This window comes from Oncorhynchus kisutch, linkage group LG19, assembly GCF_002021735.2.
Source record: "Oncorhynchus kisutch isolate 150728-3 linkage group LG19, Okis_V2, whole genome shotgun sequence".
Classification (NCBI taxonomy): Eukaryota; Metazoa; Chordata; class Actinopteri; order Salmoniformes; family Salmonidae; genus Oncorhynchus; species Oncorhynchus kisutch.
Window position 1 is genome coordinate 27,376,615 of NC_034192.2, and position 23,669 is coordinate 27,400,283.

Consider the following 23,669-nt stretch of genomic DNA (forward strand, 5'->3'; position numbering starts at 1 on the left):
ATTCAAAAACCAGGTCAGATCGTACTAGATCCTCATCTAAATTCTTCTTATCTCATCTCCCATTTACTAGACAAAAGGCTGGACCAAAAGATACAGACTATAACTCACTACACCCAATGATTCCTCCGAAGATTTGTACATATTGAACAAACTTAGGTGGATGATAAAGGACACTGGCCAGTTCTGCCGGCTGTCCCTTAGGCAACTTCCAAAGTCATTAAACTTGGGCTTTTAAATACGAGATCCATAAACAACAAAGGCTTACTACTGAATGACATCACCACTGATAGAGGTCTAGACTTTCTCTGCCTCACTGAGACTTTGCATCAACCTAGGCTTGGGCGGTATCCAGATTGTCATACCTTCATAACGACACCGGGATATTCAGTAATACCGACACTGAACACACAGGGCGCTATTTTCAACCCCCATTGAGTTTCTGTAATCCGAAGGTTTGCAATGCTAACAAGTACATGTAAAATCTCATAGAGAATGCTAACTAAATGCTAACAGATGCATTGCGAACATTTTATATAGCGTGTTTCTCAAAATGCATACTACCATGCTCTGAGTACGGAAGGGGTCAGAGTATGAGTCCAAATCGAAGTATGCAAAACGGAGCACGGTGACCACTTCTCAAATGCGTACTCCGTTTGTACTTTTTTGAAGCATGCATCAATGCAAGCTTCAACGGAAAGTATGCAAAGAAATATGATGCAACCACGTAAAAAAAACATTTCTTGAAATCAACGGCGGACATTATTTGAGCTGAAGCGAGAGTAAATACACTGACTTCATAATTAAATGTTGCTCATTCACATCGCATATGTTCCCTGACAACAATATTTTATCTTGAAAGGTTAATAAATACATGCTGTGGTAATTTTGGCATGTTTACCTGCCTATGTACCGTAGGTTGCAAACCCATAATAAATAAATCGGGCAAACTGGCTAGCTACTACGGTTAGCTAGCTAGCCAGATAGGCACACATATTTGTTAGCTAGCTACCTATGAAAAATATACATCTACCTTGGATAACATTTGTTTTAGGTCATTTTTGCCATTTTTAACTAGCTGGCTAGCTAGATTATTACGATTCACATGTCTAGCTGATAATTATGAAGTAAACATTTGCTTTGTATATATCTTGTTTCGTCTATTGTTGCCATTGTCCTAGCTGGAAGAAGGTTCAGTGAATGGGGATGTGCAGCGGAGGTAATACAGTATTTCTCAAATGTAATGTTTTATGCATTCTCTACACTCTCGTCCTCACAAAACGTCCTCAAGATAATGTCATCGGAGAATGCACTTGGAGCATGAGAGTGTGGAGCACGGTAGTATAGATATTGAGAAACACCCATAGTCTCTGACCTAAAGTATTGGTAGGACAGATAACCTTTCTCATTAAGTTATACAAGTAACAAAAAAATGCTACTCACAGTTTGCTGCACATGTAACGGATGTGAAACGGCTAGCTAGTTAGCGGTGGTGCGCGCTAAATAGCGTTTCAATCGGTGACGTCACTTGCTCTGAGACCTTGAAGTAGTGGTTCCCCTTGCTCTGCAAGGGCCGCAGCGATGGTTAACGATGCTTCGTGTGTGACTGTTGTTGATGTGTGCAGAGGGTCCCTGGTTCGCGCCCGGGTATGGGCGAGGGGGCGGTCTAAAGTTATACTGTTACACACACGCACAAAATAAATATTAGATGGCAAGGCTCTTGATCCAGGAGGGGATTCTCTGCTGTTACCCGAACAAAGCTTGATTTTGGAAGAAGCTAACAGCTTAGCTAGATAGCTAACTAGGTAATAAATTAGCAAACCAAATGCACAACTGCAGAGCATTTAGCACATTTCTGATAGTTATGATATATATAATAGTTATGATATATATCTAAATGGCAAACATTTAATTGTCAATTCCATACTTTAGCTAGATCACCTGGTGCATGCTGCACAACAGTGAGTCACTCATAAGGCTCTGGTCTCTCATTGTTGTTAGCTTGTAAACCAACACCACGTGACTGGGGACTACTGGTAAGCTTCATAATGAAAAATTATGTTACAGGTGAAATGAAGAACACAATCATCTTTATCTCCTAACGTATTGCGCAAATTCACTGCAGATATTTACTTAAAAAGTATCTACTATGGTATTGACGGTATTGAAAAACCATCCCGTGGTCATTTCCAAATACCCCGGTATATGGTGTGCCACCCAAGCCTACTTCAACCAGTATTTCATTGTGGAATGTTTGTTCAGGGATGTGATTTGGTTAGGGTTAAATCGGTATTCGGCCATGATTACGTCAAGTTTAGATAGCTGTCACAATGTGAATTTCTGGATTTTTGTTTTAGATTCCGTCTCTCACAGTTGAAGTGTACCTATGATAAAAATTACAGACCTCTACATGCTTTGTAAGTAGGAAAACCTGCAAAATCGGCAGTGTATCAAATACTTGTTCTCCCCACTTTATATATACAGTATATATATATACACTTATACAATGCATTCGGAATGTATTCAGACCCCTTGACTTTTTCCACATTTATCCCTTTTCAGCCTTATTCTAAAATGGATTAAGTAGTTTTTTTCCCTCATCAATCTACACAAAATATCCCATAATGACAAAGCGAAACGTTTTTTTTTACATTCTTGCAAATGTATTAAAAATAAGTATTCAGGCCCTTTATTCAGTACTTTATAGAAGCACCTTTGGTAGCAATTACAGCCTCAAATCTTCTTGGGTATGACGCTACAAGCCTGGTACACCTGTATTTGGGGAGTTTCTCCCATTCTTCTCTGCAGATCAAGTCCAGGCTCTGGCTGAGCCAGTCACGAAGCCACTCCTGCATTGTCTTGGCTGTGTGCTAAGGGTCGCCCCAGTCTGAGGTCCTGAGCGCTCTGGAGCAGGTTTTCATCAAGGATCTCTCTGTGCTTTGCTCTGTTCATCTTTCCCTCAATCTTGTCTAGTCTCCCAGATAAACATCCTCACAGCATGATGCTCCACCACCATGCTTCACCATAGGGATGGTTAAGTGCCTTTTGGCAAACTCCAAGTGGGCTGCCTTGTGCAGAGGACCTCAGAGGAACTCTGGAGCACTGTCGGAGTGACCATCGGGTTCTTGGTCACCTTCAGGACCAAGGCCCTTCTCCCCCGATTGCTCAGTTGAGCCAGGTGGCCAGCTCTAGGAAGAGTCTTGGTGGTTCCAAACTTCTTCCATTTTAGAATTAGGGAAGCCAGTGTGTTCTTGGGGACCTACAATGTTGCAGAATTGTTTTGGTACAATTCGCTAAATCTGTGCCTCGACAAAATCTGTACCTCGGAGCTCTATGGACAATGCCTTCGACCTAATGGCTTGGTTTTTGCTCTGACATGCACTGTCAACTGTGTGACCTTATATAGACAGGGGTGTGCCTTTCCAAATCATGTCCAATCAATTGAATTTACGACAGGTGAACTCCATTCAAGTTGAAGAAACATCTCAAGGATGATCAATGGAAACAGGATGCACCAGAGCTCAATTTAGAGCTGTAAAACAAATGGTCTGAATTCTTATAGAAATGTTTTTATTTTTTAATTTTTTATTTCACCTTTATTTAACCAGGTAGGCTAGTTGAGAACAAGTTCTCATTTGCAACTGCGATCTGGCCAAGATAAAGCATAGCAGTGTGAACAGACAATACAGAGTTACACATGGAGTAAACAATTAACAAGTCAATAACACAGTAGAAAAAAAGGGGAGTCTATATACATTGTGTGCAAAAGGCATGAGGAGGTAGGCGAATAATTACGATTTTGCAGATTAACACTGGAGTGATAAATTATCAGATGGTCATGTACAGGTAGAGATATTGGTGTGCAAAAGAGCAGAAAAGTAAATAAATAAAAACAGTATGGGGATGAGGTAGGTGAAAATGGGTGGCTATTTACCAATAGACTATGTACAGCTGCAGCGATCGGATAAGGTAACTCTTTGCTAAAAAATTTAAAAACCATTTTTTGCTTTGCCATTATGGGGTGTTGTGTGTAGATTGATGAGAATGTATTTTGTTGTTGCAAGAACAAGGATGTAACATCAAAATGTGGAAAAAGCTATAGGGTCTGAATACTTTCTGAATGCACTGAATATATATTGGTTGGTTCTGAAAATATGAAATATACTTATTCATGTCACTGAGGGAGAGAGGGGAATGTCTAACATTTACATTCTGTCCAGATATGTTATTTTTAGCCAACAGGGATCCTATGGGAGGAGAAGAGACATAGTGTGGTACGAGTCAATTTGACAGCCATGACTTGGGGAGGAGTGAGCACTTTGAGGCAGAGGTCAGGTTAGATGAAGTGATGAAGAACAATAATCAATAATATTCTGGATAGTAACAGAGGTGACCCAATAGGACAATGACCCAACACACCTCGAGGCTGTGTAAGGGCTATTTGACCAAGAAGGAGAGTGATGGTGCTGCATCAGATGACCTGGTCTCCACATTTACCCGACCTCAACCCAATTGAGATGGTCTGGGATGAGTTGGACCGCAGAGTGAAGGAAAAGCAGCCATATATTTTGATTAACACTTTTTTGGTTACTACATGATTCCATATGAGTTATTTCATATTTTTATGTCTTCACTATTATTCTACAATGTAGAAAATAATACAAAATAAATCAAAACTCTTGACTGAGTAGGTGTGTCCAAACTTTTAACTGGGACTGTATATGGAGGGATGTGTTACTCAACTTAACAATTAGTAAGTGATTTATTTTCCCTTAACAGGCCCAGTCAGTAGCTGGACTTTGGTTTGGTTGAGTCCTGTCAGATGGAGTAGGCTGCTCCGCTGATGGCCTGCCGGCTGTACTGTGACTGTATTCTTGAGGAACATGGCTGGCTTTTCCATCTCCAGGGCTAGGCCTGTCTGAAGCACACAGCAGCTCCTCTTGGTCTGAGTGGAGCGTGGAGGAGCCAGATGGTTGTACAGTCTGACCGCTGGTACATTTCTCCTATGCCAGGCTGCTAGTCATGGGAGACGGTGGGCTACGCCATTGGCTTATCAGAGTGTGCTGGTTGAAGAACTTGTTGTCCACAGAAAATGGGTTGGCAGCTAGGCTGGTCTAATGCCTGGCTGCTTGGGCCAGTGGCACCACCATCACCGTCACGCTGCCAGCTAATCTCCCAGGCCACGGCAGTGGTGTGGACTCACTGAGCTTTAGCATGGAGTTAATCTGCATGTTACACCCCAATTTAGAATTCACAAATTCCTGGATTCATGGGGGATCTCTTTTGTGGTAAATGGCACTTCGGGAATTGTTACCTATCTTATGGAGGACTCCAAAAGATAATTCACTTTGAGAACCTTAAGAAGCCATATAGTCATAGAAATGCTTTGGGATAGGAGCGACTGCATCACATTTCAATGATCTGAAGAGAAAACCGGCTCTCTTGCACTAGTGAGTATTCCTCTTACTCTAGTGAAAGGATGACTGTATTTTGGACTACAGGAGGCACTCAAGCTTTGGTTTACCTGGGGATTTGGCCATGTTTGAAGTTTTAGAGGTTCTTCAATTTAGTTTATGAGAGAAAGGTCTATGGAAAAACTTGATGTTTCTGTGTGCAGACTGCAGACTGCAGACTCCATTCCCGAGAGATAAGACACTGAGATCAGTACAATTAGACATCACATAAGACATTAATACCAGGGGTCAGTGGGATACTACAGCATGTGTCTTCATGGGACTGTTTTAGAAAGTGGGAATGCTTAAATATTTGATAGCCAGATACCTGGAAAAAGGACCTAATGGCCCCCAGTCTATACACCATATATACTGTTTGGGATAGAAATAGTATCTTGTTGTTGTATTTGCTCTCATGGTTCTGTGAGTAGATGATGTGTGTGGTGTTTCAAGGGCTCCATTTACATTTTAGAGCTGAGGGTAGGGGGCATGTAGTATCATAGGTCAGGCCTTGTCCTGGCACCTGAACAGTCCCTTTATCTCTAGGGATGCTGTTTGCGTTCAGGGAGGCGATCCCTGACACTCGTTATAGTCACTGGATGCGCTGCCCCTATTTGCTTTGATGTAAACTCATATCCTGCACAGTAAAAGCGAGGCACCAAATCTGCCGTGGCAGGGGTTCAACTTTATAATTACAATGGAGCTACGTTTTTGTCCCTCACAGCAGGTGAAATAAATTGAAAACAAACTCTGGCCCAGAGGTGACTGTGACACTACAGTGGAACTTTCCAATGACTGATTCAGCTCTTTTTAGAGGAAAGAATGACTGGTTTTGCTAACATTTCAAATTGTCATGTCATAATTTTATATGTTCATACTGCTAGCATCCTTTTTGTTGTGAATCATTCTACACATCGAAACAGGGATGGGAATGTAAGGCTTTACACACATTATATCCAGCCAGGCAGGATCTAACCTATTTCATCGTGGATAAACGTAGGAGTCTTGGGAGACAGAAAATAGTAGAAAAGAAAAGACAGTGAGCGAGACAAAAGGCACATGTCCTGCAGCAGGAATAGTCCACTGGGCTGTGAAATTATGCATGTTGAGATCATAAGCTCCTCTGCATGAGAGAGCAACTTTCCCTCCTAAAATCTTTAGGTATGCATTTAAAGTCAGAGTGAGGCAAGCACATCCTTCAAATGATGCCCCTGCCCATCTCTCTCCCCTCTCTATAAAAGGCTCAAAGAGAAAAAGCTATATGTAGGCTAACGCTTGTTGTTCCTCACTCTCTCTGGTTTAATGTAACTGCTACAGGCCTCTTCCTCCTCCCAGAGCAAGACAAGGAAATAACGTTTCTTATTCCTGATGCATGCTGTACTGATGGGAGGGGGAAGGGACTCACAGGACTAACTGAAAACAATAGGACTATGGAACAGAGAGGGGAAATGAGTTGGCCTCTATACACTAGTAAGAACCATAGGTGTGGTAGTAATCATTAACCAGCTGTGTATTAGATATTTTATGTAGATTTGATGAGGATATGGATTTAGTTGTTTGGATGCAGGCACTTGAGTGTGGAAAATGTTGTCACAATTGTGTGAACGTGCGGGTGCCTGCATGCGTGTGCTTGCACCATGCATGTGTGTGCCACAGGAGGTTGGTGGCACATTCATTAGGGAGGACTGGCTCGTGGTAATGGCTGGAATGGAATTAGTGGAATGTTATCAAATACATCAAACGCATGGTTTCCATGTGTTTGATGCCATTCCATCAACTCCGTTCCAGCCATTATTATGAGCCGTCCTCCCCTCAGCAGCCTCCACTGGTGTGTGCGGTGTGTGTGAATGTGTTCATTTGTGCCTCTGTCAGAGAGAGCATGTGTGTGATCTGGATTTTTTCACTCACATTCAGAAGTTTATTTTAGTTCTTGCTAACTTTTCCGTGCAACAGTAAAGGTTTGTTTTTCACCACCACTCAATGTCTGAGATGGTATGGATTATTTGGAGAGAGAAAAATGCAGTATGTTTGAAGAAAAGTGCAGTCAGTAGTAATCTTTTAACAAAGAATTGCCTTCGGTAGCAGAAAATAAATAAGCATAAAGAAAGACATTTCTGCAGATAGAGAATGTTTTTGGAGAGATATTTGTTCCTTTTTGTGACAGCCCACAAATACAGATTTTTTTTCCGATTCCCCTATTATTTCTGAAAACTATTTAAATGTGTTTCTTCCTCCTCCCTGTCCAGCTGTGGGCAATGCTGTCATATAGTGTAGTGGGAGAAAACTGTTGGATTACATTTCTTGTCAGAGATCCCTAATTAATTTGGCGGAATAAAAAGAATATTATACATAGACTAACACCATGCATGGCATACACCATATTTATGTGCCCTGATGGTTACTGATAACACAATGAACAATGAATTCACTATATATTTCAAGACCAATAACATGTTTGAGAGACATGTCTATTCCTTGTCATCAAAACAGTAGGGTATTACTTCCCTTGGCTTTGATACCCTGAACAACAATGTGACTGTGCACTGTTGGTGTGTGTGTTGTCTAGACGAGAGCTTGGGAACAGATGTAATTCAGTATCACTATTGGCAGCTCAGCTGGCCCTTTTAAGGGAGTGTGGATGAGAGCACTCTGTGGGATGATGTACTGAGAGCTCCTAACCCCAGTCAATGGACAGCCAGTGAGGAACGATCTGGAAATCTATAGGGGCCATAAACCCTAGCTTTCTATTCATTTGGATTATGTAGCAACACATCAGGTGGTGGTAATCTCTGTCTTCTACTCCTCTATCTATTCTATCATTTCTCTAGCCATCACTCTAAACAGATCAATGTGCAATGTGCACGACCCAACACCAGTCTTACTTGAGTCTCAGAGAAGGAGGGCTGGAAAGGTTAGAAGTGTAGCTAGTTTTAAAACGGGTGTTTATTTTGTTTTATGTGTTTGTTTGTTTTTGAAATACTGATGTTGGTAATACAGCGACTCTTAAACCAGCTTCAGACGTACCACTTTGCAACCTAAGCTGTGCTTCCTTTATACACAAGTATTACAGCTGTGTGTTTTCAGTCTATGAACATTGAAAATGGGGTGTATGGCATGGGTCGATAGTTTCTTACTTTTGCTTTATTTACTTGGTAGTGTTCTGTCTGAAGGATAAATTAATGAACAGATCGCTCTGTCTTGGAAATGGCAAATCCCCTTGCTTGATATCACCCAATATGTTTTCATGGAGGGAGTGAGCAGAGATGTCGGCCCAGTCATAAGACTTGATATCCAAACTCCATTCTTCTTTGTGTTCCAGCTGCCACCAAAAGTGTGAAAGATGAAGCCCTCAGCCTTCATGTTCCTCCTTATCAGCTCAGCCGCCTGCATCAATCTCAAATACATCTCCAAGAGGAACTCGGGTAAGTCCACAAGTCTCTATTTTAATCTATTTTAATCATAAGCAACCAAAAGTTTGATTCATTTGACTTTTCTTTCATCACATTCCTCTCACTGAAAGGAAATTAATTTCCTCATATCTATTCACTGACGCACTGTTGTGTTTTCACAATAAATGTCCAGGGCTTGATTTGCGAGTGTGAGTGAATCAGTTTAATATTCTTCTGTGCGGTGGTATTTTGTTAGATGTCTCCTCCACCTCTGTGGTACATGTGTTGAATGTTTGGGGCCACCAGATATCCAGTTTGAGCAGTATATTTTCTTTCCTTCTTGTAGTGATTGAGTGCTTTTGATGATATCTTTGTGCCATAGTGATGTCTTGTTTGGTCCTTCACTCATTTCTCCACAGAGGGAGTAGAGTTAATGTAAAAAACTCAGTCATTTCAGGCTTTCCACAGGCCCAACTAATTTAGTTCCTGCTTTGGAGCAGTCATCATTGAATGTCTGTTTGCGTGTGGGTGATGTTGTGTGGTGAGCAATTATGTTACCAGTGCCAAACGGGCTTTTATGTGGGCGGCAAAAACATCGAGGCAATCTTGTCTGTCAGTTTCTCACCCAGTGCGAGATGTAATTGTTTGGCATTTTCTCTCCTTGCAGTACCAGATGATCAGAGACGGACACTGCATGTTATTTTGTTTCCCTGCTAATATTTGATGTAACACCTCCCTGTGTGAGAGGAATTGCACAAACATAGTGATAATTGTCTGCAGACAGAGACAGCTTTGATTCAATCAATGGTTTATTTTATCTTGAAGATGCTTGAACTTTTGTGGACATTTGGTCCACAGAAACAATGAAGCTGAAATTGCTTTTTGTACAAATCAGTCAAGCAATTTAAATGATGTTTGTATAATTAATAGTTTTGTGATATGATCCAAGTCAAGTTGTTTAGTGTTGCCATAGGCTACTGTTGAACACCGTAATATTGTCCCTTTCCATGGCAGAAAAATACAGTACATCCAATGAGAAGCAGACTATGAATAATATAGGACAGCTTGTCTTTATTTTTAGATCGTTTTAGGACCGATATAAGCATGATGTTATGAGGGTTGAAAACTAAATGATGCAGCTACAGTGAAGCTTAACTTACTTCAGATGTAGGCCTGCAGCAAATGTAGGCAAAGGCTTAAAAAACGTTGACAAGCGTAAATATAGCTAGACTTGCTACATGATCAACAACAAAAACACAAACTGTTACTACACACGGGCAAACTTTGTTTGCTTATGAAGTTATTCTGCCTTTGTGCCTTCATGTGATATTATCCACGAACAGATCAACAACATGCAGCTTGTCATTATCCATGTCATAAAATAGCAATGAAAACAGGACTCCGGAATACTTTGAATGGAGGCGACAGGTAGCCTAGTGGTTAGAGCGTTGGGCCAGTAACTGAAAGGTTGCTAGATCGAATCCCCGAGCTGACAAGGTAAAAAGCAGTTATTCTACCCCTGAACAAGGCAGTTAACCCACTGTTCCTAGGCTGTCATTGTAAATAAGAATTTGTTCTTAACTGACTTGCCTAGTTAAATTTAAAAAAATAAAGGAACCCCACAGGCAACACAATTTTCCACTCTGGAGAAAAAAAAGCAAGTCGTGGCTTATCAAATATTATCTGATCAACTGCAATCCAGATAAAGCCAGCCTTATAACATGTTGTGCAAGAACAATCTAATTGTTTTGTCTGGTCATTCCTGTTAAGATCTCACCTCCCCCCGTCACCCCAGGCTGCTGTGTCCGGGGAGAATGTGTGCTTCTGATATATCTTGTTCATTCACCTTTAGGCTCTGCATTTCCATTGCGGGAAGGTTAGTGGTAAGCAGGCAACAAACGGCACAGTATCTTTCTGATCTTGAAACGACAGGACACTTGAGTCCCTTGGTTAATGCTTTAAAGTGTAATAGAACGCTCTGTGCCTGAAGCATCCTGAATGAATTTCTGAGGAAATATATAAATATATATATATATATATATATCATTATTATTATTATTTTATATTTTTAAGGAAACTCCATGGCTGCACTTGAAACCTGGGACACAGAGTTAAGTCATTGCTCCTAGATTCTCTAAGACAATACCACTGGGGCCCGTCATGTGTTTCATCAAAACGTAGTCATTGTACCCCACCGGGATTTTTAAAGGAACACCCCCCCCCCATTGAACCATTGTCTGTATAATTGAGAGTGAAATATTTGCGTGAGAACCTCTACTTTTGTTTGATACTGCTCTTGCTTACTTCTCTCCTTTTGATTGAGTGCTGTATTGTGCATTCAGCTCTATAATGCTGAACCTGTCTGGGGGAAAATATCCATGGTTACACACAATGTCAATTATTCTCAGGACATACATTTTTCTGTTTTTCATATGACATGACGAGGTTTTAAAAGCTCTACGACCATGTCATTGTTATCTTTCTTAACAAGTGCGAATCTCCATTATTAAGGGTTCTTAGCCCGGTTATAAACTTTCCACATCATAATTCTCCCGTTCATATTTAATGAACAGGAACTCAATTAGCAACTTAAAAGATGCAGCTCGTGTCACTTGGTAATAGTTGTTCTATTGTTCTGTGTTTAGATTTCTGATGCAAATGGGTGCAAACAAAGGGTGCCACGGCAATAGTGCAACCGTCAGAGGCTAGTCAAAGTCAAGTAAATACATTTAGCAAAACCACTAGTGATAATACTTAAGGGGAAAGTCTGAAAGGCTAACAGTTGAGGTTTGGTCAAACAATTCCAACACAGCCAAATACCCTGTGATGGTGTCCCGTTTAATCTAACGGAGCATTTCCCATTTCAACACAGACATGAAGTGCAGTCATGTATGCCCCATTGTCATAAAAACCCATATGAAAACTCATCCTTAGGCCTTAAGAATAAACGTGCAGTACCATCAATGAATGTCTTGCAGACCCTTCCTCTCAGAGTGCATTTGAGGCAGCAGCCACATATGTGTGTCTGTTATCTGTGTGTCTGAGGAGCCATACAGACAGATCTTCAGGAAGCTCCTCTTACATGGACTTTTACCTTTTCAACAAAGGGAAACGTTGAGAATCCGAGGACATCCCCTTAGTGCTCCTTCTCCTGTAGCCTAGTCTCCTTCAGCAGCCCCGCTGGAGACTTCTCCTCCATTCTGTCAGATGGCAGCCAGGCTCCTCCTTTGAATTATTTTCATTAAACTATACACAGAGAAAGAAAAGATACCATGGGAGAGTAAAGGTTACTGATTTCACAACCAGTACACAATAGCTTGGCATATGAAAGGCCTCAGCTCCACAATGTGTCACTCATTTCTGCCTATGTCTAAGCTCTCCGCTTTAAAATAGGAGGTTCTGCTTCTGAAACCCGCCAAAGTGATATGAAATGAAACCCAAACAATACCGTTCCCCCTGTCTTTTAAAAAGATGGGAATAGTCTTTAGTAATCCGCATCAGACTGCTACTTGCTGCTTGTGCCAGCCAATATGCAAGTCAGACAAAAGAAAGAAATTAAATAAAAAAGATCTTCAAAGGCCCTTTTCAGTGCTGACTTTGTCAGAGTGCCTCTGTGCTTTCGTTCCTGCAGGCTTTTCACTTTCACTTCTCCCTGAAGTCAAGAGAAACACTATCTGCGTACTCTCTGTGTCAATCCCACAACCAGGTAAACCACGGTGGTTGCTGTATGAAAGTATAGGCATACATGCCTTTTTAATGACACCCAAAGATGAATAGTGTACTTATACCACCAGAAATAACACACACGTGAGTATATGACATGCATGGTCTCTTAAATCTAGAGGGATTATCTTGTCAATTAAAATTCTTGCAGTAGTAATGTTACAGCTGATTTGATGCATATAAGTATGTGAGTGAAATACAGACTATACACAAGTTAGACCAGTATGTAATCCTTCCCATTCAGATCATAATCATGATGATATTAAGCAGTTTTATGATATTTAATTGGCATGGCTGTATAGTTAATTGCCTTTCAATCCCTACATTTGGAACTTTTAAATGTACTTAAGTGTTTAACAGGAATTCTGACACATAGGGAAATGTATTTCCAGTGGAAGATACCTGTGGGAACTCAAGTCGTACATAGAAAGGATTTAATTGATTGTATTATAGATGGAATGTGATTGTACTCTATTGTTGTCCCCGAGAATGACATATTTAATAGGCAGCAAGCTATTCAGTCAGTCAGCAAGAAAGCGCAAACTTCTGAGCAAAGATCTCTCAACTCACCATCGAATCTGAACACCACTGTCTGTCTGCCGCACGGGATTCTCCCAGGAAAACACCCCAATACATATAGTCAGAAAACCCTTTCCATGATCCTCAACTTTGATATTGTCCAAGATTGCATAGAAAATGTATCCGCTCTTTATTTCTACACTGATTTATTGATATAGCTTTAACACCATTTGAGTCCCAGCCCCCACTGACTGGTTAGTGGTTAGCCTACTATTCAAACAAAGACTTGGCATCGCAATTACCTACCAGGATCCTTCGGCATTTGACAGTGTGATGAGCTTTGCCAATAGACGCGTCCTAATTATGGCCGCTCACTCTATTGACATTCCTATATGGCCAACGTGTAGATTGACTGACAATGTAAATGTGGTCGTGTGCAAGTGTGTGAACATAAGAGCAATAAAACGCGACACTAATGTGTTTGGGACGGGATGCCCTGGGGATGTTGCTATATGTGGATGTCGATTAATTACTGTCCTAGTATTCGTCTTCAAGAGCCGGCTCTGCTTCACTGCCCTGTGTGTGACATCATTCATATAATCATGTCATTAATAAAGAGGAGAAGCCCCAACTTATTCCCCAACTTATCGGAGACAGTTATCACATTTACAATTTGCCAGCAATCTTGATGAATCAGCATTTCTTCTCTCTGTCATTTGGTTGCATTTTTTTATTTCAGTGAATGAGGTCCTTTTCCCCACCCTCGTCCCATTCCACCTGTCACAACTGCAGCCCATCAAGAGCTACCTTAAATCTGCATATTCCACTGGGACCAAGTGTTTCTCTCTCCGTCAAAGCGAAGCAGTTAAGATTATGAGTCACTCTACTAAGAAAACATATTTTCAGTGCACTGCTATCCCCATGGCAACGTGCCACAAAAGGGGAAATGCCAACACAACTTTGACTCAAGAAGCCCTGCCCTCCTCTACCACTCTGTCACTTCCTTGGTCAATTATTTCCTTGAACAACGTGCTGTAAATTAATAATTGTTCATTTACTCTGCCACGTTCGCCCGACATGACAGTACAATATATTAGATAGGAATTAATTATAAAAACAACTGTCTATGTGGGTCTGCCTCAGCATGTGATATGTATTCTAGTGGAGACAGGGCTAATACATAACCTGATTACAGCAGCAGTTTGTAAATAAGCTCAGAAACAAATTAACACTGAACGCCTCACCCGTACAATAGTAAACGCTGCCCATATGACTCATTTTCCAGCTTCTTAGGAATCTGTGATCTCCCTGTAATGCAGTCAGACTTTTGAACATCATAGTGAGTAGTGCCCTGTATCCAAGACCTACAGATAACACTGAACAGTGATATTTTGTGATGCTTCAAACAGCTAAGTGGCGTTTTGCAAAACAGGAAATAAATTATTTAGCCCGTTTATTTGATCTACCAAAAATCTCAGGAAAATTAGCATACGTTTCATTCTCCACAATGATACAAGAACACAGTTTTACAATGTCAGTTAAACTCTCCTAATTTGCACCCTCTCTATTTCCTAGGATCTAAAAATCCAATACAGAATGCAGCAGTGTGGCTGCGCAGCCCCACTGTCAACCACCATGTAATTAAGTTGTGCACTTTCACTGTCCTTAGCCTTGTAATTTTGCCATGCCTGGGCACGCATACGGATTGATTATACAATTCCAGCGGTGCCATCGTCATACAGAGTCCTCTCTTGCCAAACTTTCTAGCCTCCTATTTATGTAAACGATACAAAAATATAAACGCAACATGCAACAATTTCAATGATTTTACTGAGTTACAGTTCATATAACAACATTTGTCAATTGAAATAAATTCATTAGGCCCTAATCTATAGATTTCAATGAACATTCAATTCTCTGGCAACAGCTCTTGTGGACTTTCCTGCAGTCAGAACGCCAATTTCACGCTCCCTCAAAACTTGTCATTTTGTTGTGTGACAAAACTGCACATCTTAGCATGGCCTTGTATTGTCCCCAGCACAAGGTACACCTGTGTAATGATCATGCTGTTTAATCAGATTCTTGATATGCCACACCTGTCAGGTGGATGAATTATCTTGGCTGAGGAGAAATGCTCACTAAAAGGGATGTAAACCAATTTGTGCACAACATTTAAGAGAAATAAGCTTTTTGTGCGTTTGGAACATTTCGGGGATCTTTTATTTCAGCTCATGAAACATGGGACCAACACATTACATGTTACGATTATATTTTTGTTCAGTATTGTAATTTTGGCAGTCACAGAAATCCTTCCCTGTTGACCAGACCATATAGTCAGCATCTAGAACAAACATACACATTATTCCCTATCTAGACATAATGAGGGAGTCAGTGAGCCTTTAAAGGTGGCCTACATCTGAGGTGTGTGTGCATCAAGCTGTTTATCTCTATTCCAATACTAATTACATTGGGTTTGTTGTTTTTTTCTCTTCAAATGAGTAAAGGATAGACTGGCAAACAGAGCTTGAGAATGTCTTACTGAGAGAGAGAGACAGAGAGAGAGCTAATGGAAAGAAGAGAAAATGCTCTTGTACTGTATGTTGATTCCATCCCCACGGGGATACATTGGAAAAAGGTTGACACTTGAACTCGCTACAGAGCTGTTGACCTCGGGATGGGGAGATGATAAGTGCTTTGTGGCAGGCCTTTCCAGGGGGAGTTTGAGAGAAGAGTGTAAAGGTGTAACGCCACAAAGCACGTCAGCGGCATGGCTCTCCATGCCAGCACTCATCTGACGAGGACTATTAGTGTAAAGGGCATTTAGTGTAAAGGGGAAACAGTAGCCTATAGCATTGTATTGGCAATGTACTTAATTGGGAATGATCTATTTATCTTTTTAGAGAATGGCTAATTAAGAAGTTTCTCAAATGCAAGGCTAGCAGTAGATTGAGTATGGTCTACTACTACACTTACTGATCTGTGATTATGGCTTTTTTTCATGGAGCAGTTCATATGATTTATTGTAAATATATGTCGCAAAATACAAAACACTTTTTATCAAGGAGGAAAGGCCATTCAGAGTAGCTGGAAATAATGTCCTATATATTAACAAGAGTTATTGAAAAGTGAAAAATGGTGGTTGCAGAGTAAGGCTTTCTTGAAATATTTGAGTTGATCTGGGACATTTTGCGGTCTTGATATCACAGTTTTTACTCTACATTTAGAAAAACAAGAAAAGGGGATATAGTAAAGACTGTTTAACGGTCTTGAGAAAGACCTCAGAGCTGAAACGTAAACATGAAAAAGTCTTAACTAATTTCCCTCTTGTTGTTTTTCCTATAGTATACAGACTATAGGGAATATACTTTACTGTTTCGCACTGATTCTCATTATTTTACTTACTCTATTGTACATTTGGTAAATCTCCTTACTCAAATGTAATTGCAGTGTGACTGAGGCTCACTTTCCTTATTAGTTTCTTTCATGAAAACAATTCCAGACAATTGAATTACAGATGTCCCCTAAGATTGTTGCTGTTGTGAGAACACAGAAAAAAGATTTTCAAAAATACAAAAGTAAAACCTATTACTGAAATTCTAAATAAAGCTGAGATGTGACATGGTTACTGTCGATTTGTTATAACAATGTAGTCTATGTTGCTTATTTCTGTGGATTCATTTTGGCCATTTATTAATGACATTTTCTTGCTTGTGGTTCTCCTCATGAGCTGTTTTTGTTATGCCTCCCAAAGGAGCAAAAACTCACAAATACCCGTTCTCTTCTCTGTGTCTCAAGGAATTGGATATGACAGGGAGCTATTGAAACAGATCAGTGATGGCAACTCTTGATTTGGAGATTCAGGCCCTGGCAGAAACTGACAGCAGTCTCGGTGTCATGCATCTCTGTCAAATCCAGGCACCTGTGAATCCTGACGGCTGCCTCTCTACTGCAAACAGCCTGAACCCTGAGACGGCCTTCCCAGTTATCTGTTAAGATATTTAACCCCACATGACAGAGCAACTGTTTGCTTCCTGACCGCGGCTGTGTTTGGGTATTCATCTGAAGTGAAGCTCGGAGCATGCTCTGAATGCAGATGACATGGAGGGAAAAGACATGTTCAATTCATCACTCACTGGTGCACAAAAACACCTACACAGCACAGGAGGTTGGTGGCACCTTAATTGGGGAGGAAGGGCTCATGGTATTGGCTGGAGTGGAACAGGTGGAATGGTATCAAATACATCAAACACATGATTTCCAGACATTATTATGAGCCGTTCTCCCTTCAGCAGCCTCCACTGCTTAACCGGCAGTGATGGTCTGGAGCAGCAGATGCCACAAAGACTAAAACATAACCCTGGTTCTTCTTTGATTGTAGAATTTGTGTGTGCATATGGGAATAACATGCTGGAAACCTAGCTTTTAAAATCATTAGTGTTCCTGAAAGTACACTGCCTTCAGAAAGTATTCATACCCCATGACTTATTCCACATTTTGTTATATTACATCCTGAATTCTAAATATATTTTTTTTAAACATATATTTCACCCATATACAAACAATACCCCATCATGACAAAGTGAAAACATGTTTTTAGAAATGTTTACAAATATATTGAAAATGAAATACACAAATATCTAATTTACACGTATTTACACCCCTGAGTCAATACATGTTAGAATCACTTTTGGAAGAGATTACAGCTGTTAATCTTTCTGTGTAAGTCTCTAAGAGCTTTGCGTAACTGGATTGTACAATATTTTTTTAGATTACTATTTTTATTCAAGCTCTGAAGTTGGTTGTTGATCATTGCTAGACAGCCATGTTTAAGTCTTGGCATAGATTTTAAAACCTATTTAAGTCAAAACTGTAACTCAGAAACATTCAATGTTGTCTTGGTAAGCAACTCCAGTGTATATTTGGCCTGGTCTTTTAGGTTGTTCTGCTGAAAAGTGAATGTGTCTCCCAGTTTCTTTTTATCTTAAAAATTCCCAGTCCTTGCTGATGTCAAGCATACTAGTAACATGATTCAGCCACCACCATGCTTGAAAATATGAAGAGTGGTACTCATTAATGTGTTGTGCTGGATTTGCTCCAAACATAACGCTGTGTTTCAGGACATAAAGTTAATTGCTTTGCCACATTTTTGCAGTTTTACTTTAGTGCCTTATTGCAAACAGGATGCATGTTTTAGAATAGTTGTATTCTGTACACTATGTAATTGAGGTTAGTATTGTGGATTAATTAGAGTGTTGTTGATCCATCCTCAGTTTTCTCCTATCACAACCATTAAACTATGTAACTATTTTAAAGTCACAATTTTCCTTCCTCTCCGGCAACTGAGTTAGGATGGATGCTTGTATCTTTGTAGTGACTGGGTATATTGATACACCATCCAAAGTGTAATTAATAACTTCACCATGCGGCCTCCCATGTGCCACAGTGGTTAAAGGCGCTGTACTGCAGTGCCAGCTGTGCCACCAGAGACTCTGGGTTCGCTCCCAGGCTCTGTCGTAACTACCCGCGCCCGGGAGGTCCTTGGGGCGACTCACAATTGGCCTAGCGTCGCCCGGGTTAGGGAGGGTTTTGCCGGTAGGGATATCCTTGTCTCATCGCGCACCAGCGACTCCTGTGGCGGGCCAGGCGCAGTGCTCGCTAACCGAGGTAGCCAGGTGCACGGTGTTTCCTCTGACACATTGGTGCGGCTGGCTTCCGGGTTGGATGTGCGCTGTGTTAAGAAGCAGTGCGGCTAGGTTGGGTTGTGTATTGGAGGACGCATGACTTTCAACCTTCGTATCTCCCGAGCCTGTATGGGAGTTTTAGCGATGAGAAAAGATAGTAGCTTCTAACAATTGGATACCACGAAATTGGGGAGAAAATAAATAATTATAACTTCACCATGCTCAAAGTGATATTAAATAGGTGCCCTTCTTTGCAAGGCATTGGAAAAACCTCCCTGGTCTTTGTGGTTGAATCTGTGTTTGAAATTCACTGCTCGACTAAGTGACCTATGTTACAGCCTTATTCTAAAATTGATTCAATTTTTTTTCTCATCAATCTACAAACAAAGACAAAGCAAAAACAGGTTTTTAGAAATGTTTCCACATTTATTTCAAATAAAAACTAGAAATACCATATTTTCATAAGTATTCAGCCCCTCTGCTATGAGACTCGAAATTGATCATCCTTAAGATGTTTCTACAACTTGATTGGAGTCCACCTATGGTAACTTCAATTGATTGGACATCATTGGAAAGGCACCCATCTATATAAGGTCACACTGTTGACAGTGCATGTCAGAGCAAAATCAAGCCATGAGGTTGAAGGAATTTTCCGTAGAGCTCCGAGACAGGATTGTGTTGAGGCACAGATCCGGGGAAGGGTACCAAAAACATTTCTGGAACATTGAAGAACCCAAGAACACAGTGGCCTCCATCATTCTTAAATGGAAGAAGTTTGGAACCACCAAGACTCCTCCTAGAGCTGGCCGCCCTGCCAAACTGAGCAATCGAGGGAGAAGGGCCTTGGTCAGGGAGGTGACTCGATGGTCACTCTGACAGAGCTCCAGAGTTCGTCTGTGGGGGAGAACCTTCCAGAAGAACAACCATCTCTGCAGCACACCACCAATCAGGCCTTTATGGTAAAGTGGCCAGATGGAAGCCAGTCCTCAGTAAAAAGCACATGACAGCCTGCTTGGAGATTGCCAAAAGTCACCTAAAGGACTCTCAGATGATGACAAACTATAAAAAAAAATTCAACAGGACAATGACCCAACACACCTCCAGGCTGTGTAAGGGATATTTGACCAAGAAGGATGGAGTGCTGCATCAGATGACCTGGCCTCCACAATCATCCCACCACAACCCAATTGACATGGTTTGGGTTGAGTTGGACCGCAGAGTGAAGGAAAAGCTGCTAATAAGTGCTCCGCATATGTGGGAGCTCCTTCAAGACTGTTGGAAAATAATGCCAGGTGAAGCTGGTTGAGAGAATGCCAAGTGTTTGCGAAGCTGTCATCAAGGCAAAGGTTGGCTATTTTGAAGAATCTCAAATATAAAATATATTTTGATTTGTTTAACACTTTTTTGGTTACACACGATGCCATATGTGTTATTTCATAGTTTTGATGTCTTCACAATTATTCTGCAATGTAAAAAATAGTAGAAAAATAAAGATAAACCCTGGAATGAGTAGGTGTGTCCAAACTTTTGACTGGTACTGCATCTCTACCTGAAAATACATGATCTACATGATTGATAGTTGATTTTGTCAGACAGCATAGGCAGCAGCTCTATGAAGTTGAGATGATGACTTGGAATTTAAAAATTAAGTCATCAAATAAAACAAATGTAATGTTCACAACAAGTGATAAGCAGTAATGGACAGTCACTACCGTCATGGGACTTTTATTAATTGTTTTATTTTGTGTTGTTGCATCATTCAATCCACATAATGCGTTGTGCATTTAATGTTTAAAAATAATCATGGAAACCGAAATTGAAAACAGTGATTCTTTTTTAATCATCGAACCGAAACTGAACCGACCTCAAAAAGCACTAATCGCTCAGCCCTATAAGCCACGTCTCCCCAGTGAAATGTCTGTGGCTCCTGTCAGTGGAGCCAATGAACAGTGATGTCCAGCTGATTGCCCTTGTGCATTATGTACACCATACAAGCAGCCTTTAGCAATCACACATCATGCATATGTGCTCACCTTTGCGTCACAGCCGGCGAAGAGACACACAAAAGTGTTTCACATGCTATAGTCTTTAAAAATGCATTTGTAAAATAGGTTATGTACCACTATACCCATTTCATGCAGCTCATCGTTGTTTTTCCTGTATACTATGTAATCAACATCTCAAGCACTATAGCTCCACCCCATTGTTTTACCAAATAAGATGGACTGGATATAATTTACTTGCCTTTATCGTTCCCATAGAAACCACATGGTGCCTGCAACAACTGATTACATTGTTTCAGCGAGTCATTCGCTCTAGGCAGGGGTTCAGACAAGGAAAAGTAGGCACCATAGTGGTTTGAAAGGACACTTTGTAAGAGATTGCCAATTGAGTGTTATTTTGCCAATATAAAAGTATTGTTGTAAGTAATACACTCAATGCAGCATTTGGGGGATCAAAGGGAGAATCTAAGAATAGCAGGAAACTATCTTACAGCAGTCAATTGTTAGTTATGGAAGCGTTACAGACAGATGCGCTTTCGTCTGATTTTCTTCAGAAAGTGTTTAACCAAAAGGAAATAATTTGTCTTCCAGCTGAACTCACCGCAAGATAGTTCAGGTTTTGTTTTGCTGTTTTTTCCCCTCTCATTCTTGATGGAATTTAATGGGGAAAATATTATAAGCCAGACAAAAGCTCTCTCCTCTCTCTAAGGGATTGAACATCCAATGCCAGAAGATGCTTTCGTGATGGGAGCATTGATAGACAAGCTTTAGTAAGGACGCCAGTTTAACTAAGGACTCCTAAATCCCCCAGAGGTTTTCTGATTCATTCTAATGAACAAAAGTAGGGTGTATTCAAAGACGTACAAGTCCCAAGTAAATCCAATAGGACACACTGAGGGGATGTGGGTCCGTCGATGGAAACTTTGAGAAATGATTTACAAAATGTTTAGAGGAGATAGATGGGTTCCATGGATTGGCCATGGCATTGTGGGAGTGCCAGACCCAGCAGCGTATCACATGTGCCATATAATACATAGCCAAACCAGGCTCAATATCTCATGTCTAATTGCTAATTAATCCTTCAGATGCCTTTGAGGCCATTCAAAGAGTCAGCTAGGCTGTCTATTGGGGATCTGCCCTACCACCCCTTTTCAGAGAAGCAGGCATTTCCTAGGCAGCTACTGTCAAGCAGCTACTGGCAGAAGACAGATCGCGTCTGTTAGACAGGTTGCCCACAGGTCATAGCCATATGCTAGACATTGATTGTGTGAAAAGGGAAAATAATGGAATAGAAATGTAGAGTCTTGAATGTTTTCTTGTTCAGTGCTTCTCAATAGCCTGGGTTTGAGGCCTCTCCGAGGTCCATTTGAGATCTTTGCTCGGTGAATAACCGAGCCATAATACAGAGATACAGAGTCACTCTGTTTATTGTTGCTCTCTCCTCACAGCATATTGGATATTGGCTGTGGAATAGCTTAAGGGATTTGGACATGGGGACCCATACCAGATCTGATGAGAAATTGTATTGTTACAGAAAAGCTCTGGTGTTTTCTTTCTGGGTTTATGTCGCTATTTTATGGGTAAAAGACCTAATGTTGATCGTTTTTTATTCTCTCCACACTGGTATGTGGTATGGAGTATGATGCAGTTGGTGATACAGTACTTGTATGATGCTTCATTGGCTCAAAACAGGTATTGTGACCGTTGAGTTGGTATTATATCCATCGGGGGATGGGGGGAATGTTGAATTATGATAAGGTCAAACGTTGACTATGCTGAGCATGATACAATGATTGGACCATCCATATTGCTCCATTCTAGAGCTATAGGATAATCCACTGACTACATTCTATTCAGCAGAGCCCCTTGTCCACAGAACCAGAATGAGATTCTGTTTCTATGCCCATGTCTGACTGAGCATCATAAAGATGATTAGTTAGACAGCAGGTAGCTACCACCTCACACCACAGTGCCAGGCAACATTGACACTTTCTATTTAATAACAGAACCTTATCTGTTACACTTCATTAGAAAGTTTAATTTTATGTGAAAGGACCTATTAGTGACTGTGATCTGTGGTAGAGAGAGAGTGACATGGCCTAAGGTAGGGGATGGAAGAGAGAGGAGAAAGAGAGGAGTGGGCCGAGAGGGGAAGGCCTGCCAGTCGGTGTCCATTTTGAGATCTTTTTGTCTTTGCAGGCAGATTCATTTATTTGCAGGCATCCGTGTTATGCTAGGAAACACAGTTACTCCAGGAGACTTGCACTGTCTGGGATCATGTATTATGTGGATGTGCTGTTGCAGTTGCAGTTTTAAAACAGATTGCATGGATGAGGCATCTTGCAAGTTTATAGAAACCAAATTCTAAATGGTATTTAGACTTAACTCAGTGGTAGTTGTTACCACGGTTACTTATTATTTGCAACCAGCTTTATACCTTAATGCTCAATATGCTAAACACTATGCTAAATATGCTAAAACTATGCTGTTTTTAATTATATCCCTTTCCTATTTGTTTATTTCTTAACAAGTGAAAGATGGCAGTGTCTTGTCAGAGTGACATGCTGTGCTCTTGAAGAGAGATGTGAACCCAGGGAAGAAGGGAGGGGGGGTTTGAACACCCACAAGACACTCCTCTAATGATGCCCATTTAATTGCATTTTAATGTACCTGAGCACAGCAGCTGCTCCTCCGCTCACCCACAAACTCCATGTTACTGCATCAGTCAGCCGCGGCGCTCGCTTGCCTCACACAACAGATCAATTAGCAGGCCCAGTGACACAGGCGAGGCTGCCACAGCTCTGCTGGAGATGCATATGGTGATCTGGAGCCCTCTCTGTGGTGGATGGTTGGATGTCCACAACTGCATAACCCCCCCTCCCAAACCTAAATGTCCACCGTAGC

At 41.0% G+C, this 23,669-nt stretch overlaps 1 protein-coding gene across 1 annotated transcript in view; it reads left to right on the forward strand.

Moving 5' to 3' along the window:
• Positions 1-23,669, forward strand: part of LOC109910097 (X-linked interleukin-1 receptor accessory protein-like 2) — a 319,792-nt gene that overhangs the window by 26,154 nt on the left and 269,969 nt on the right. Inside the window, exon 2 of the mRNA XM_031798117.1 lies at positions 8,770-8,872. Within this exon, the coding sequence (XP_031653977.1) occupies positions 8,791-8,872 (82 nt within the window). The 5' untranslated portion in view covers positions 8,770-8,790. The remainder of the gene's footprint in view (positions 1-8,769; positions 8,873-23,669) is intronic.